This window comes from Diadema setosum, chromosome 8, assembly GCF_964275005.1.
Source record: "Diadema setosum chromosome 8, eeDiaSeto1, whole genome shotgun sequence".
Classification (NCBI taxonomy): Eukaryota; Metazoa; Echinodermata; class Echinoidea; order Diadematoida; family Diadematidae; genus Diadema; species Diadema setosum.
In genome coordinates, this window is record NC_092692.1 from 4,279,003 (window position 1) to 4,296,118 (window position 17,116).

A 17,116-nucleotide genomic window follows, 5' to 3' on the forward strand; every position below is an offset into this window, starting at 1 on the left:
GGATGGCAATGAATTGGATACCAGAGAATATTGGCCCTAATGAGTGTAATATTCCCTGGTATTCCATGACTTAAAGCCATACAATATAATCGTTATTATTGTTATTATCTAGAGAAAGCATCAACTGTAAAGGAAAAAAAAAGTACTTCTACTAGACTTTGAAATCGACTCTGCACTGAAAAAGAAGCAACTCACACTTGTGTTATGTAGGAAGATGCGAATTGCAACAAGAGTTATCGCACTCATTACAGTAGCAAGATTTTGCGCATTCAGCAAGTGCTCGCACATCAGACGCGACAACATACCCTACTTTAATACAGCAGTAACCTACTAGAAATCAATATACCGGTATTGGCCTATAGATGCGTTTCGTTCAATACGCTCTCGTATTGCACAGTGAAAACCAAGCGGACAAGAATGTGTCTTTTTTACTGCACCGCTAAAACACCCTAGACAATAATCCTTGCCATCCAACAAGCAGGGCATCTCTGGAAAGGTTATAGTTTGCTTCATCTGATGATAGGTACACTTTATGATGTTTGAAGCTGGTATTTAACCCATCTTGCGATAAACTTCTTCAATTGTGTAATCAATACACTATGGAATTACACACATCTAAGATGTTCACGTCATTTGAGCCCGCTTCATCGGGGATTCTAAAATAATCTTTAACATCTTGTGCAGCATCTGCATTGATGAATAGAAATAAGTTAACCTCTTCTATCAGCTATGCTAAAACCCAACAAAAGACTTTGTCCTTGTTACATCACCAATATTTTCTCTTGCTGGTAAATCCTGGTGAAGAGTTACTTTGTGTTAATGTGAAGTATCAACCAATGATCACCACATCCAGAAAATTCTGGTATAGATATATATCGTGCCTACAGCAGCTCTCTCTTTGCTAGCGACGGATATAAAAACAAAATTGTCATTGCTCTTATCTACTTCGATGATATCGAGTGCTTACGCATAATTCAAGGATTAAATCCAAGCAATTGACATACATACAAAAAAAAAAAAAAACTTTGCGTTTACAATGCCACAGTTTCCCCTCAATAAGGTGAATTCGTCAAATGATTTACATCTTAAAGCATTTTTCTTAATAGTGTTCATAAATACATAAATCCAGTGCATGCTAGTTACTGTCAGTGTGTCGGTATCTTGTCGACTTCACCCAGGTCCGTGAAGGGCTGGTCGTTGAGGGAATATTGCATTTTGAATCGTAACCGGATCTTATCCTGTGAAATATAAGAAATGACATAGAGAAGGCAGGAGAAAATTTTAGTTAGGAGTTGAACTCTTTTTTTTTTTTTTTTTTCACTCTTCCATTTTCAATTTGTAGCTGCGACCTTTACTTACTTATAACAACTTCAGACCAATAAACGATGTATTACAAAATAGCCAAATGGATCAAGTGCCTAGCAAGAGGCACACTATTGGTTATCATGTACACTTTTTGCAAAGAAGGAACCTAATATCTCCTATAGACAAAATCATTATAGCCTTATCAGACATCATCTGCATCATTATACAGAAAGAACAATAAATTGATATTTTGTACATGAACCATATAATTATATATGTTGCAATGTACCATTTGCTTAAAAAATGAAATCATACTTTATTATCTTACAGCCTAAACTGGAGACAGTATGAGGAAAAATTGCTCTTCTCCTAATCAGTAATAACTTAACATGATCACATTCACTGGGGTTTAGAGCAACTTCATTCAAATCTGGAATTAAGAAATAAGCATTTTTACCTCTTTTTTTTTTTTCTTTGCTTGTGCAGATTTGTATGTGTGTGTGTGTGTGTGTGTAGTACGGACATAATTTCCAGTGAGTTTGAATTCTTACCTTATTAGGGTTGGCTAGGAGCATGACCTGGGTAATGGCTGAAGGAGGGAGGATGGGGTTGTACGCTGGAAGATCGGTGGCCGAGGGGGGCTGAAGCTTGACCCTCATCGTCTGAAGATGCAAAGAAATAAAAAAGCAACATAAAATCTGGACAACTCCTCAGTGACTTTAACACTACCAGCTCGTGTCAATAGCAATACATATGCTGCTGCTGCTGATGATGATAACAACACACATAATCATCATCATCACCATCATCATCATCATCATCATCATATAACAGCAGCAGCAAGAACAACACAATGACATAACAAAAGAAATGTATATGAGTCTATCTTCAGTCAGAGATAAAGAGATAATAGAGAGAGTGAGACCACACAGGTTTAATATTGCTGCACTCTGTTGTGAGAGGTGGAATGGTGGAGACTTGCATAATGGGTGTCCTGATTGTTTGTGGAAACTGATATCGTTATTTTTGTATTCCATTCTACATTCTCTGTCTCACAGTACTCCGTGCTTACATAATAAAGCTGGACTTCATACACTATCACAAAGCAATGTCATATCGATCACATTAAAGAGAATTGCCACCTTTGGAACAGCTGCCTGGAACATGAGATTCTTGAGGGGCGATGTGTTGGTGCTCATGGTTGAGACAACGATAACGACAATGTCCGGCCTCGGCGAATCTTTGCCAAAATGGAATACTGTCTTGACGTTGTTCTTCTCATAGGCTGTTACTGGTGCCACAGAACCTGTGATTATATGATATGAAAACAAAAATGTTTGTGTGAAGACTTACTACTCCAGTCTTATCGTGTGCTGTTATTTAGTTTCTTTTGTTTATGTGTACTTAAAAAAAGAAGGTAAAAACATCTTCACATGAAAGGGATTACACAAAAGCAAAGATAGGGTTCCCTGAAGTGCACAACTCACCTGGTTGTATCGATTCAAGAGGGACAAAGACGTCCGCTAACGACAGGACTGTCTGACTTGCAGGTGATGCAGCTGCAGGCATTGGTTGCTGCTGTTGCGGTGACTGAGTTGCTACCACAGGCGTTGCAGCGGTGGTAGCAGCAGCAGCTGGTTGCTGAGATGCTGGCTGTAGTGCAGGGGCTGCTGCATGGACTGGTGGGGCGGACATGGCGGCGAGGGCTGGTGCCTTGGCTGGGGGTGAACCCCCTAGGAAGAGGAGTTGGTCATCACCAGACGCTGCTGGGGTAGAGTTTGAGTTAGTGGCTGGTGTGACACTGGCATTCCTAGAAAAGAGAAAGCAGAAGAGCAAACCCCGAAACAGAAGATTAATTACTTAATTTGTTAGGATTATAACATAAATTGTATGATGCAAGATTATTCTTTCAATTGGGACAGCACACTACTTCTTATCATTGGCACTGATATCAAAAGTTGAGAAATATTTTCAGCGCTTGATGAATCAGTACAATCTTCAAAACACTATTGTTCTAAGAATCTAAGTTGTTTTTTTGTTTGTTTTTATTTTTGCTATAGTCAATGACATCTCTACACCTCAGTTTCATTCTTTATCTCAGTCACTTTGAATATTATATTCCTTTCATGAATACCATATCTTTAATTCAACTGCTGCATTTCTGTGTCTGCAACACATGCATGTGACACAGGTCTGAGTATTCTGAGCTCTTTGTGGACTAGGGTGAACACTATCTGTGTGCCACATTATTCTGAGACAGCAATGAATGAGTGCTTTTGGAAAACATTCTTTTTTTTTTCAGGGGCATGTATATTTGTGTTTAGAAATGCAGTACAGCAAAATTGCAGAGAAAATTACAAGTTTTGCTCTGATGTAAATTTCTTGATAGAGTTATGGCTACCTTTCTTGCAAATGGCCAATGTTCAAAACAATTTGGTTTGGAAAATCGTTGTGCATTTGAGCAAAATATGCAAGGTTGGCAAGTCGTTGACTGAGTCGAGCATGCAGACATTGCATACAAAGAATCAAAAGAGGCATGTCGATAGATGATAATGAAAGTGAAACCACGACAAGGCTAAACAAAACTGAGAAAGGAAGCAATTGGTATGACTTCTCCATATCAATGTCCATCAAGTGCTAAGCTTTCATATATATGGACATCATAGTTTAAACCACAGCTAGCACTTACAGGTATTCCCAATACCTTGCAGTGAATGGGTACTGTTGGCTAGGAAAAGCAAATGGCACCCTAATGTTTCCACCTGTCTGATATGCACAAAAAGCTTGTACCAAATTTTTAATTGTATGACAGGAATTTTTTTCCCTTTGAAATAAAATTCCATACTTTAGAGAAAGCAAGAGAGAGAGAGAGAGAGAGAGACACACACACATACACATACAGATACAGACACAGACAGACAAACAAATTCTAGTGCAGTACAGTAACGACAACACAACACATGATTCACATAAATATCTATTTATGGACAAAATGAGATAATGCTGGTTTAGCAAAGTCAAGCATACCAAATTTTCAGACCATATGACAGTTCTCTTACAGACTCCACACATTGGAATACTGTTTCTCAAGTGTTCCTGAGGAACATTTCCACTGCAAGTCTATCAAAAACTGTCACTACACTACTAGATAATGTCCCACTTTAATAACTGTCATTCATGCATGACACTGCCAAAGTCCTAATGTATACCATACTTTGGTTTTGGCAATGTGAATTTTAGTAGGAAATAAAGGGACGTGCCTTGAAAATTCTAATGGCTTAGATTGATCAGTGCTTCATTTTTTCCCTGTGTTTCTCTCTCCATTCCCCCCCCCCCTCTTTCTTTTCAATTTGTTCTGTTTTACAGTCATTTTGCCATGTCATATATTTAAGATGTTTTTGTATTTTCTATTTGGCTTTTGCAAAGTTTAATAAGATGTAGAAATGAAATTATTAACCCCTGAATGTCAAATGTTTAACTTTTTATATCTTACTCTTCTTTTGCTTTTGGTTTGATCATCCCCCTCCCTAAAGACTCAAGGTCGGCAAAGGCGTCGGATGAGATGGCCGGGGCGGCCGGCTTGCTATTTGAGGACGAGGATGATGTTGCATTCTGAGAGCTGCGCATGAAAGAGGAAACAGGACGAAAATATGAGATGGAATGATAATCATGCACAGAATGCCAAAAATAAGAAGAAGACTGCAGTTTATGTGATGGATATAACATGCCACATCATACCAGGATTCATGAGAAGACTTCAAGCTGCATGACAGATAAATGAAATATTTGATCTACACATGACAGCTAAAATGATAGCAACCCCTATTTTGAAGAGTGCCTGTCCGACAGAATCATAGATAACAATTCCAATGACACACTTTAGATTTTTTTCATGCCACATGCAATGAACGCAAGCCTGATAAAACCCTTCCAAAGCACAAAATTTTATGACATGATACACTTGGAGATTAAAAGCCTCCGATACCTTTTCCCTGTCTAGATTACTACAAAAAGGTTTGGAAAATGACATGTAACTGAGGAAAGACTTTTGTCTTCTTCTTATAGTCAAAAGAATGCATTCTTGAGCAATACTTGAGTTTTCATAATTCAAGTACACACAGCACTTTACTGAGGAAATATCTCTTCATGCATAAATGTCAACTTTCTAAAATGACAAGCAAAAACAATGAAAAATCAAGCTCTTCAAAATATCCATTAACATGTTACTTCATTATTCTAATTTCTTGAATAATTCTTCACAATGATTCTGTTGGACAGAATATGGACAGATTGAAAGCAACATGAGAAAAGGTGACAAACTGTCACTTGCGACTGTTTCAGGTAAGAAGTACAAAATGATAAAAGAGACTGAGTTCTCATCACTTTACAAGGCTGTAATTGCACTTGTAGTTTCTCTCTCTCTCTCTTTTTTTTTTTTTCTTCTTCTTCTTCTTCTTCTTCTTCTTCTTCTTCTTCTTCTTCTTCTTCTTCTTCTTCTTCTTCTTCTTCTTCTTCTTCTTCTTCTTCTTCTTCTTCTTCTTCTTCTTCTTCTTCTTCTTCTTCTCTGTATCATACTTTGAATGCCATGTTTCTTTTTTGTCTACCTAGAAATGAAAGAAATGAACAAAAATGAATTAATGAAATGAAGTTTACAGTACAGGAGTGGAGCATCTCATAAAATGGTGAAGAGGGAAAAAAAGGGAAATCCCAAATGAATATGACAAATACAAAAAAAAAAAAAACCTGATGGACATCACACCTTGCAACTGTTGTGGGCTGGGTGGGGAACACTGACGTCACTTGTCCCGTCACCATGGGAACCCGCTGCTGCTGCTGCTGCATCATGGGAAATCCAGAGGTCATTCCCATCATGCCCATGGCTGGAGGTCTCATAGAGGGAGCCATTTGGGCCATCTGTTGCTGCTGCATGATCAGCTGCTGCTGCTGTACATTGGGGAACATGGTAGGCATCGTCTGCAAAGAAAAATACATAGTGACGAAATATATGACAACTTGAAAGCTACAGGCTTTGGGAAAGACAAACAGAGAAGGGAAACACATTACATCACTATCACAGTCATAGTTCTTAGAGGACCATTTGGAAGTGATGAACACAAGGTACAAGGTACACACGTTGGCTGGTATGCAACAAACTGTACATCATATACCGTGTATTTTGTTTGGTATTTCAGTTTTGTATATTCTGCGAGTCAAATGATATTCAGGAAGTTAACAACTCACAAGAACATTGCTTCCCATGACAAAAATGCAATGCATGTCTGCCCTACAGCAGAAAATCACTAAATTTTTCTCTTGAAAACTGATGATACATATTTCTCATATTGTCATCACAGTGCTTCATTGTGAATTTAACCATTTGAAAGTTTGTCTTTAACAAGTCCTGATCTGTGAAATATGCTTGCAAAATGCAAATCATTTATTGTGAATAAAAAAATTAATTCAAACGAGATGATTGCCTTCATAATACTCATATAATAGAAGGCAGTTATGGATGACCTCAAAATATATTTTTCTTTTTGAATTACAGTCTTATTATGCTATTTTCTGATGAAGTAGGTATAACTTCGTTGCTTGTTATTAAAGGCATTTTACAGTGCATGCCCCTCACAGCTCCCATAAAAGATGCTGTTATGTTAAACTCACCATTTGTGGTATGGGTTGGCTGTTTGCCAGTGAGTTGAGGGTCTGTGTAGGAGGGACCTGGGGCTGTTGCTGCTGCTGCGGTTGCGGTACGTTGATGGGGTCAGGTCCGAGAAGCTTGTCCAAGTCTGATGAACTCGTCCGCTGGACCACTCTGTTGGCAGACTGACCATTGTCCAAGCCTGCATCGCAACCAGAGAAGTGATCAGTGAGTAGGCACAATGCAACGACTTTGATTGATTTTTACATGTCCTACCTGGTAGGAAATGATGAAATGCTTAAACCTGTTGAATACTAGTCCTGAGTATACTCTGGAAGGGGTCCTCAACAAGATAACAGTAAGCTACCATGGAACCAAGAATTTCAAGATCCTTTGAGTGGACAAGGTAATGGGATAGGGTGATTCATCCGAGGGTTGCTCCAGGGTTCATCACTACTACTGACATAGGACTTACCTTAACCCGCTGAAGACCAATCCCGAGTATACTCGGGCAGGTGTCTATGGAATATACGGGTTACAGCTATAAAATCAGTTCGTCCTCAACGGGTTAAACTAGAGAGTTTGTGGGTCATAATTCACTGAGCCATAAAGCAACTCTTCAGACATGTGATCTACATCACACTATTTCCATTTCTTCATCATGATTTTCATTTTCATCATCGCCATCATCACCATCTCCAACAGCACTTTGTGTCAATTTTGCAGGTACTTATGCTGGCAGTCCGCAAGGATTATAAATCTCCATTGTGACAAAGTGCTATGAACTCAAATCCTCAGAAAGTTTACTTTCCCCAACCACCCCCCCCCCCCCCCCACCACAGCCTCAACCACAACCACACAACCTCAACCACACAACACCCAAACCACAACCACAATGAAAACCCACCCACAATCACACTACCAAAACCTGTGAATGATCGCGTTTACCTAGCGATGACAGCTGAGATTCAAGGAGAGCGGCGGAGTCTTGGGCTTGAGACGGTTGAGAGGGATCCGGTGGTTTGGGCAGCGTTGGGATTGACTGCTGCTTGACCGGGCTGGTGCCAGCAAAGTCAATCAGCTTGCTCCCTGCACGGACAAAATACATACACCGAACCCTTTGAGATTACATTGGACATCAGGTAATTTGTCCAGGGGCGTATCCAGGAATTCCATAAAGGGGAGGTGCCTTTACAAAATTAAAGGAGAGCGCACGCCTCCCCCCATTTTTTAAAATTTGTTCTAACAAAATATAAAGAGGGGGCGTGCGCCCCCCTTTGGATCCGCCACTGATTGTCTACTGTACTGTATGGAACAGCTAATTATGCTACTTTTTTTTTTACATGACTGTCAATATACAATAGTTTTATATGCTGCACACATTATTTCCTTCCTAATGCATATTCATTTATAACAAATATATACACTGGCTTTTTCCTCTCTCTTTCTCTTTAGAGTACTCCCCGAACAAAATAGAGCCTTTGGAATTCAGATCTTTATTTGTGGATTTGTCTACAGAAGGGAGGATTATGGAATATAGAGATGAAGAAACAGGGATATGCTCACCTTGATAATTCTCAATCATACTCAAAACAAACAATACAGTCTACACAGTTGTATGTTTCTTTCATTTCATAAGGCTTGTATATACATATATATCAGTGAATTTTCACATTTGAAGTAGTGTTATTTGACTTCAAACAACTCCAATTCACTAGAAGATTGGTTATTTCCTCACACAGTTCCACACTAACATACCAAAGATGAGCATATTTTAGTGTGACAAATGTTCTTGACAGAGACCACTGGCCAAGTACAATCTAAAACTACTTCTGAAGAGATTTAAAGGCAGACCCACCATCCAGTGTATTTGCTGACGTAGCTGAGGCTGAATTTGTGCTGCTCACATCGCCAAACTTCTCCTTGTACAGCTCCATCACTTTCACCACAGAATCGTTGGTTTCCAGAATGTCAGCTGGAAAATATGAGCATAGAAGAAAAAATATAATACACAAAGCAGGCCATGAACTGCCTGAAGGAGAGGTTTTCCCCAAACAGAAAGAACGACATGGTTCTACAGCATACAACTGACGCAGTGGATACTGAAATCTGATGTGTCTTGGTGTTCAGCCCATCTCTGTTTAGCATTCCCTGGACAAGAACAAACCAGTCTAGTTTATAGTGGGGGGGGGGGGGGGGCTGCCCACCCTGGTAACAGTCATTGTACATCATTGCACCTCTCTTGGCAGATAAAGATTTACATGTATTCATTTATTTATTTATTTGTGGGGGTGGGAAGGGGAGGGTTCTAGGCAAGTGAGCATGTGACAATAGAGACTTTTAACTACAATATGTCTGCCAAGTATTCACTCAAAAGTGCAGGATACTGTTGGAAATTTACTTTCACTTCATATCTCCATGCTCAAAGTCTTGTCAAATGTTTAGTTAGACTATCTGATCAGATCTATTGTGTTTTGTTGTTGTAGTTGCTGCACACTGAATGACATCACATGAGTATCATGAGGTGGTTTGTGTTTACACTGTAAGTGGCTTGTTGACAAATTTAGCATTCCATTAAGTGGTTACCAAGAAGGCTTGCAATTGAAGGTTACTCCCATAAACATATTTATCAATATGAAGCAAGCATGACAATGATAAGAATAATGACATACATTGTTATAATAACAATAATAATACTAATAATGATGATGATAATATCTATAACAACATGGTTATTTAAACAGCCAAATATACAATTGAATAGTTTCATAGTGCTTTACAAAATTAGTACTTACTAGAAGTTACATAACTTGCCAATGCATACTTATTATTACTATTTTTGATCCATTAACTTTTATTTCTTATTCTTTTTCATGCTTCCTCATTGCCTCTGACATAATGGCTATGAAGACTTAATGACAAATAAATCTACATCACCAATGAACAATAATACCTATCGAAAACTGGTAAGAACAAAGAGACACTACTACTCACCAATGCAATCGTCTTTCTCATCAGCATCACTGGCCAATCTGAAGAGGCTAGGTCTCATTCTCTCACAAGTAAGGTATAACTCCTTTAGGGAGGGAGGGAGAAGATATGGATAGATTGATCAATTCAATTCAATTCAATTCAATTCAATTCAATTCAATTCAATTCAATTCAATTCAATTCAATTCAATTCAATTCAATTCAATTCAATTCAATGCAATTCATGGTTTATTCAATCATCTTCACAGCTGAGTGGCTAAATTGCTGAATCAATAGATTGATAGATAGAAGAGAAAGATAGAAAGGAACAGAGAAAGATAGAAAGATAGAAAAAAAGACACACAAATGGAAGGACAGATAGACAATTTGTGGCATTAGGTGGCTCTTGAAACTTCATGCACACTAGTGATAAAATGTACTGTTAGCATATGTTTGATTCTTTGAATTGCCATACAGTTCAAAGTCTATCATGGCACTTGTCTAAAACAATCGCTGTTTACATTTGTCTCCTGATCCCATGACCACCACCACCCACCCCCCCCCCCCCCCCCCCCCACTGAGAGGAAACATGCCAGCCTGTCCTCAACTTCAATACATAGAAATAAGTTGGAGAAAATAATGCAAAAATAGTTACTCTCACCCATGCCTCAAACATATTTATCATTAGGTGTTTACAATAACAGGAATACTGCATTGATTAAAGCTTCTTATTCAAAAGAACAAAAAATCAAATATTGCTACATGTATTAGACATGAATAGTTTGCAGTTGTGAGAGAAGGAGGGGCTAGAATGGGCGTGGTCTTTGCCCTTGGTCCCCTGCTCCCACCACGCCCTCACCTTCATCAGCTCCTTCTCCTCAGGGCTGGTGGAACCCTCCCTGTAGTGAGCCAGCATCTCATTCAGCAGCTTGACGTTGTTGTTGCAGCTCTCCAGCTCGTTGGTCCGCCTCGACACCTTCTCCATCCTCTTCTGATCCTCCTTCACCATGTTCTTGATGAGGCGGTTGGCGGCCTGGAGGTCCTCCGGATGTTTGCTCTTCAGTAGCCGGGCCAACAGCTGTGAAAAGAAGAATGTTCACTATATTGTCATGTTTTGCAATGTGCTGTACAGCATTCTTATGCTGAATGTTAAAGAAAAAAAGGTAGCTGCAAAGGTAGTTTGTTACATAAAGATTACATTAATGGCACATTCACAATCACGTCATAATAATGATGATTACATTAAAGGGGAAGGCTAGTAACTGATCAGTGGGAATCAGTGGAAATGCTGGGAGATGATTGTTCCAATCCTTATGGGATTCATTCAAGAGTTCATTGTATATCTATTGTTGTGTGAAAATGATTTGCTTCAGAACGGTCTCATATTCAAGTAATGTGCAGATTAATGCTCCGTCACTGACCAGGGACGCTAACCTGGAAGCATTAAACTGCACATTACTTGAATATGAGACCATTCTGAAGCAAATCATTTTCACACAACAATAGATAAACAATGAACTCTTGAATGAATCCCATAAGGATTGGAACAATCATCTCCCAGCATTTCCACTGATTCCCACTGATCAGTTACTAGCCTTCCCCTTTAATGGCACATTCACAATTACACCATAATAATGATGATTTCACTTTATGTTTTCAAAATTAGATGCATTGTTTCACTAGCATCACCTGAGCAATCACATTTCATTCTACAGTTATGCATTTTTTAAATTTCATTATTGAGAATTATAAGGCTAGAGAAGAGTACCGGTATCTTGGAAAAGTAGGGGAGACAAATATTGTAAATGACAAGTTTTCTTACCTTTTACAAACCAGAGATCACTGTTTACCATCTAATTATCGTTGTCTTACAGTTTTATATCAATTTCATCTCATACACTTCATTGCACGAGTCATGTTAGGCAATCTTCAAGGACTACAGTCAGTGTAAGTTAGTGCATTTTTTTTTGTTGCAAAAATATTAAACTGTTGACTATTTCTTTCATAAAGATCACATGAAATGTATTCAAAATATGTTCTGAAGAAAATACAATAAGATACAATTGCAGGGAATGGTGTACCGGTAATTGTTCCATTTTTTTATTTATTTATTTGTTGTTGTTTGTTTTTTTTTTTGGGGGGGGGGTTTACAAACCTTTGATTTTTCCTCATCTTCAAACTCTGCCATTCTGGGCTTTGGTGGAGGAGCAGCAGGGAAAAGATCCTTGTCCAGATATGTGGGATCCTCCTTTATCAAGCCTGCAGGAAAAAAAAAAAAAACCAATCCAAAGTAACCACATAGGGCATATAATATCTGAATCTATGCATAGGAACACTGCAGTAGTCCTTATTTGCATATTATAGAAATGGGTGTCAGAAGGGTATAAATAAAAAATAAGGTGTAATATCATAACATGAGCTCTGTCATTTTGCCATAAAATCAAATGGTCATTACACATTTCAAAGCTACAGTTGTACAGGTGGCTCAAGGATGCCTACCATTATAGGAAAACTGAAAAGGAGTGTGAAGTACCATAATTACACAACTTTGATTTCAAAAGACATACAATTAAAAGTTTGAGATAACACCAGAAACCTGCTGATCGCTTTCTGGAGTTGAAAATTCCTTTAAACATTGCAACATTAAACATATACCATGCTGGGATTGTTGCTGTAAAGTAACATACTCAACTGTGCAGTTTGTCACTTTTACTTTCATTTTTAATGAGAGCACAGTGCATCATATAGATTGAATAAATAATATTTATATTGAAAGTAAACAAACAGTTGAGCTGCTTGAAAAAAGCAGCATCCCTCATCAAAAAAAAAAAAAAAAAATCCTCAGCAAATGCTCTGTAATGGAAATATTCAACAGGAAAAAATACAACCTTGTTACAATGTTGTAAATTGAAATTTGAGGTCAAATAAAGGTCAATTCTGTGATATGCATGTTGCATTACTGTTATTATTTATCTACTGCACACATGCAAGAGTAGACGTCGACTACACAATGGTCAGTGGACACAAACCGTTCACCACTATTTGGCCTCATGGGTGAGATTGGTTGGTGAAAATTCTTGCATTGATGTATAATGAAACCTGCACAAATGAGGTATAATGACACAACATTTCACCTCACAACAAACATTTGATAACTCATTGAGCTAACGGAAATAGACAAGTACAATTATGCCCTTAACCCGTTGAGGACGAGTCCCGAGTATATTCGGGCAAGTGTCTATGGGAAATGTACGTTGTAGCAAAATCAGTCAGTCATCAACAGGTTAAAGAAGATGATCTGACAAGTCCATATTGAATGAATCCCCCACCAACCTTGCTTTTTCAGCATGTCATAAGCTTCCTTCACTTTCTGTTCTTGGGGAAGGCCCTTCTGCCAGGAATACATCAGTTCTATGGTTTTCTTCTTCACCTTCTCTGTGGTCTTGTTTCCAAGATACTGTATGGGCAGAGAAGACGGTGACATAAATTGAAAACATAGGAATACATATGCTAACACAATGAAAACAATACCCCAGTAGCAACAGGTAAAGAACCTACAGGGCGAATGTCTCCAAATTTACCAAGCACTTTGTGATAAAAGAAGAAATGATGTCTCAGAAGAAAGACATATTATTTAAACTGATGGACAACTTATTATCATTTACTTTTCAGTCACATTTGGTCATTCGCTATTGACTCAGGAGTACAGTTTGGTAAAAGCTGAAGAATTCAGTTCGGCACAGAAAAAAAATTTAAGATGCTAACTTTCTCCTCCCAACAGATCTGTTCCGAATCTAATCCCTTCATTTTCACCAATCACTGATTTGAAAAAAAGAAAAAAAAAAAACTTGCAAAAAGTGTTGTACACGTAGCTTCATACTGATAGTTTCTGTATCAATACACATTTTGGCAGAAAGAGAATGAATGAATATCATACTATACAGAGTGCTCAGGGAATTTGAACTTACCTTGGGCGAGATCAACTTGATCATCTCATTCAGGAAGCGAAATTTGCCCAGCTCGCGATGGAAGGGCTCCCCACAGTTCTTGACACAGGCCTCCAGGACCGTCAACGCCTGCAAGGACTCCCTCTCCTGGGGGGACTGAATCTTGTGGCCCAGAATGCGGCAGGCAGTCAGAGGTCTGGGGTCAAAGGTCAGAATACATACAAAGTACATGCATGTATAGCCTTCATACAGCTGATATAACTCACTTTTTTTCCTTCCTTTGAACTAGGCCATACAAGAGCCATAAATAAATCATGTTTTATTCCTCATTCCAGATATGGAGGAATAATCATTCACTTTTATTGACAGGGCTGAAATTTACTTTTAGTATCTACATCATAGGTTATGTTATTACATACTTCAAAATAGAGATAAGGTTTACTCTAGACAGATGTAGGATTTTTATAGATTTGGCCTTTCTGCTGACTGAACTCCAGCTTGTTACTTGACATGACAAGTGATGCATAATCGTAATAGTTCTCAAATACAAGCGTTATGTATGCTGCACGGACGCAATTTAGAAATAATGAAAGAGTTTGCAGAAAGACTTCTGTTGCCATTTATGCTCACACTATAAGTCTAATTTAAGGCTGATATTTCTGCAAGAATAAACAGTCCTTCAAAGATATGTGCAGAGCCCGGCCACAAGGTATTAAACCAGGCCACCAGATATTAAAAAAGTTATCTTTTGTTGGCCTGACCTGGAAACTATCAAAGATTCACAATGGATCTTTACCTGTGCTTTCATTTCATGCCACTATACGAATTGTAAATCTTTTTTTTTGGAGCACCAAAAATTCAGATTTAAAGATTTAATGGCCTGAATGGGCCATCAGCGAACAAGTTAGTGTCAAGCCTACGGGTTTTGTTTTTAAAGGATTCTATATATTTTACATATATGTAAAATACAGTGTACTCACCCTTCAAGTTCATGATTGACCTTGTCACAAAAACTCATGATATATTCCCAATCTTCCTCCCTGTTGGCTGGATTCGTTGCTTTGTCTGAATGAAGGAAACAGAAAAAAATGTTTCTGATCTAGTCATACAATTCCAATTCATGTGACACTGGGAAGGTTTGGCAGATGATAACTACGAATAAGATAATGCACCTAAACCCATGTACTTCTACTATCAAATAGTGCAGTTATGCATACAGTTGTACAGTGTAAGTCATACATAAAGACTCTGATGATTGCTATCAATCAAATCATATAAACTAGGACTCCATGAGGATTGCTAGACCAGGAACATCGACAGTTTGTTCAGTACAATGTATATCTGAACCAGTTATATTCCCCGAAATATGTACTGAAAACTAACCATGCAGACGCTAACATAATCTTCCACTCCTTTTGGTGCAAGACAAAATGAACAAAATGTAGATGTGGATGTTATGCAATGAGTGACTTCTTCAAAGTTCCACAATAACATAAAATATGGCATGGATGGTAACAAAAGTGGTATTCCTAACATGAAATCTGCATTCATCCTAGTTTACCTATGAACTGACCTCACAAGTGACTGATTATGAAAAATAGAATGTCTGTTTTTCATATTACTGTAAAAGTGGATATTTTCGCGCGACTAATTTTTCGCGCTAGGCCGGGTCAGAAGAGTTTCGCATGTTTTTAATTTCGCGGAATCAAGACATCACGCACAGGAACGTATGGCAAGCAAAAATATTCACGTTTTTATTTTCGCGCTAGTTTCTGGTTGCGCGAAATGCGCGAAAATTTCAACACCGTGAAAATTTCCACTTTTACAGTATTACATCACCAGAAATACAAATTTCATTTAGCCTTAGTGAAAGAGAACATGGTGGTAATTTATAACCTTAATCCATACCCTGATCCATGTCGAACTCTGTGTGCACTGCTGCCTTTCATTACAATTGTAATACTATCAGTAACTTGTTACCACTTCTTCATAGGGAACACAGAGAAACCTTTATTAGTTTAAATGGTTCTTTTAATTTTCACCACACTCACTCTTCATCACACATGCAGGTGTGTTCACCAGTAAAATACTAATGAAATCTGTCTGTCTGGAGGCGTTTATAACATTTTTTTTAAACTTTAATTCCACGAAGCTAGCCAGAAATAGTCTCTGCTGCACATATTCCCCAGTCTCCAATAATAAAATAAATTTTACAGTTCTATCATTCTACACTAGATGACAGACTGATCTTTGGTAAGTTTGGTCAACTTAACCAGCAGCTATTCAATTTGAATCTATTGAATTAGACTCGAGTTCTATTTTCGTATCGTATGTACACTAGGCCTACTGATGAAAATATTAATTTAATGCCATTAAATTTACAAAATATTGAGAGGAAGGATGAATGAAAACTGGAGCTAGTAAATTTAATTCGTTGCGAGTTCACGAGGACTGCGAAGCAAGAGTCGGTTCTGACAGGAAACAGGGTAGCTAAAATTACTATTCATAAAGTAAAGCCACAGGATTTCGCCAGGTCCAAGGTCTACCTGGGCCCTGCCCTGGCCCGCGCACCCGGCAGCTGCACCTGCAGCAGGCAGGCAGGCCGCGTCCAGTCGCATTTAGACCTACTATCAATGCACCATAATCAACGAATGGGACTGTAGGAAAGAGGCTATTAAACAGGGGGCGTTGGCAAAGTCATCATCACTTCACGAAAACTCTGTCGCAGCGATGGCTCTAGCATTAATTATGCAAATATATATCAAGTGAATTGTTGTGGGCTCCCAAATCGGGCTATAATTACTCTTATTCAGCACTGCGGCACTTACTGAGCAACGTTTCCAGAGTTTCCCAGTCATCAGCTTCCGCCATGTTGACGATTTTTTTTTTTTCTTTTCACATGATCAACCTGAAAAACTGGAGGAGCCCGTAATTGGTAATACAATGTATGGGAGCTGGACAATTCGACCTCAAGATAATTTGACCCATAATAATGCGACCCAAACCCTGAACAGCTCGTACGTATAACAGAACGTATAAAACCTGACTTCACAGATTACAAGTGGATTCTGGCTAGATGACTTCTGGCATCTGAATTTAGTCTCATGGATGTATGTAAAAAAGAAAAATCATGGATGATAGTGGCAATAAGTGAAAAGATAACCAAATGCGACAATGACTTTTAAACAACAAAGTTACCATGGCCTGGTTATGACACCGGCGCCACTCCCTTGAGTGTGGGGGTGGAGGGGAG

General features: G+C 38.5%; 1 protein-coding gene across 1 annotated transcript; it reads right to left on the reverse strand.

Moving 5' to 3' along the window:
- Positions 1 to 295: 295 nt before the first annotated feature.
- On the reverse strand, positions 296 to 16,757 carry LOC140231710 (ADP-ribosylation factor-binding protein GGA1-like). The gene is made up of 16 exons (XM_072311864.1): positions 16,692 to 16,757; positions 14,844 to 14,928; positions 13,885 to 14,059; positions 13,250 to 13,373; positions 12,072 to 12,175; positions 10,776 to 10,994; positions 9,941 to 10,022; positions 8,805 to 8,921; positions 7,895 to 8,035; positions 7,027 to 7,148; positions 6,065 to 6,279; positions 4,799 to 4,924; positions 2,793 to 3,115; positions 2,448 to 2,611; positions 1,857 to 1,967; positions 296 to 1,238 (listed from the first exon to the last, which is right to left on the reverse strand). The coding sequence occupies exons 1-16, from the start codon at positions 16,732 to 16,734 to the stop codon at positions 1,146 to 1,148; spliced, it is 2,244 nt and encodes a 747-aa protein (XP_072167965.1). The 5' UTR covers positions 16,735 to 16,757; the 3' UTR covers positions 296 to 1,145.
- Between the last annotated feature and the right edge of the window lie 359 nt (positions 16,758 to 17,116).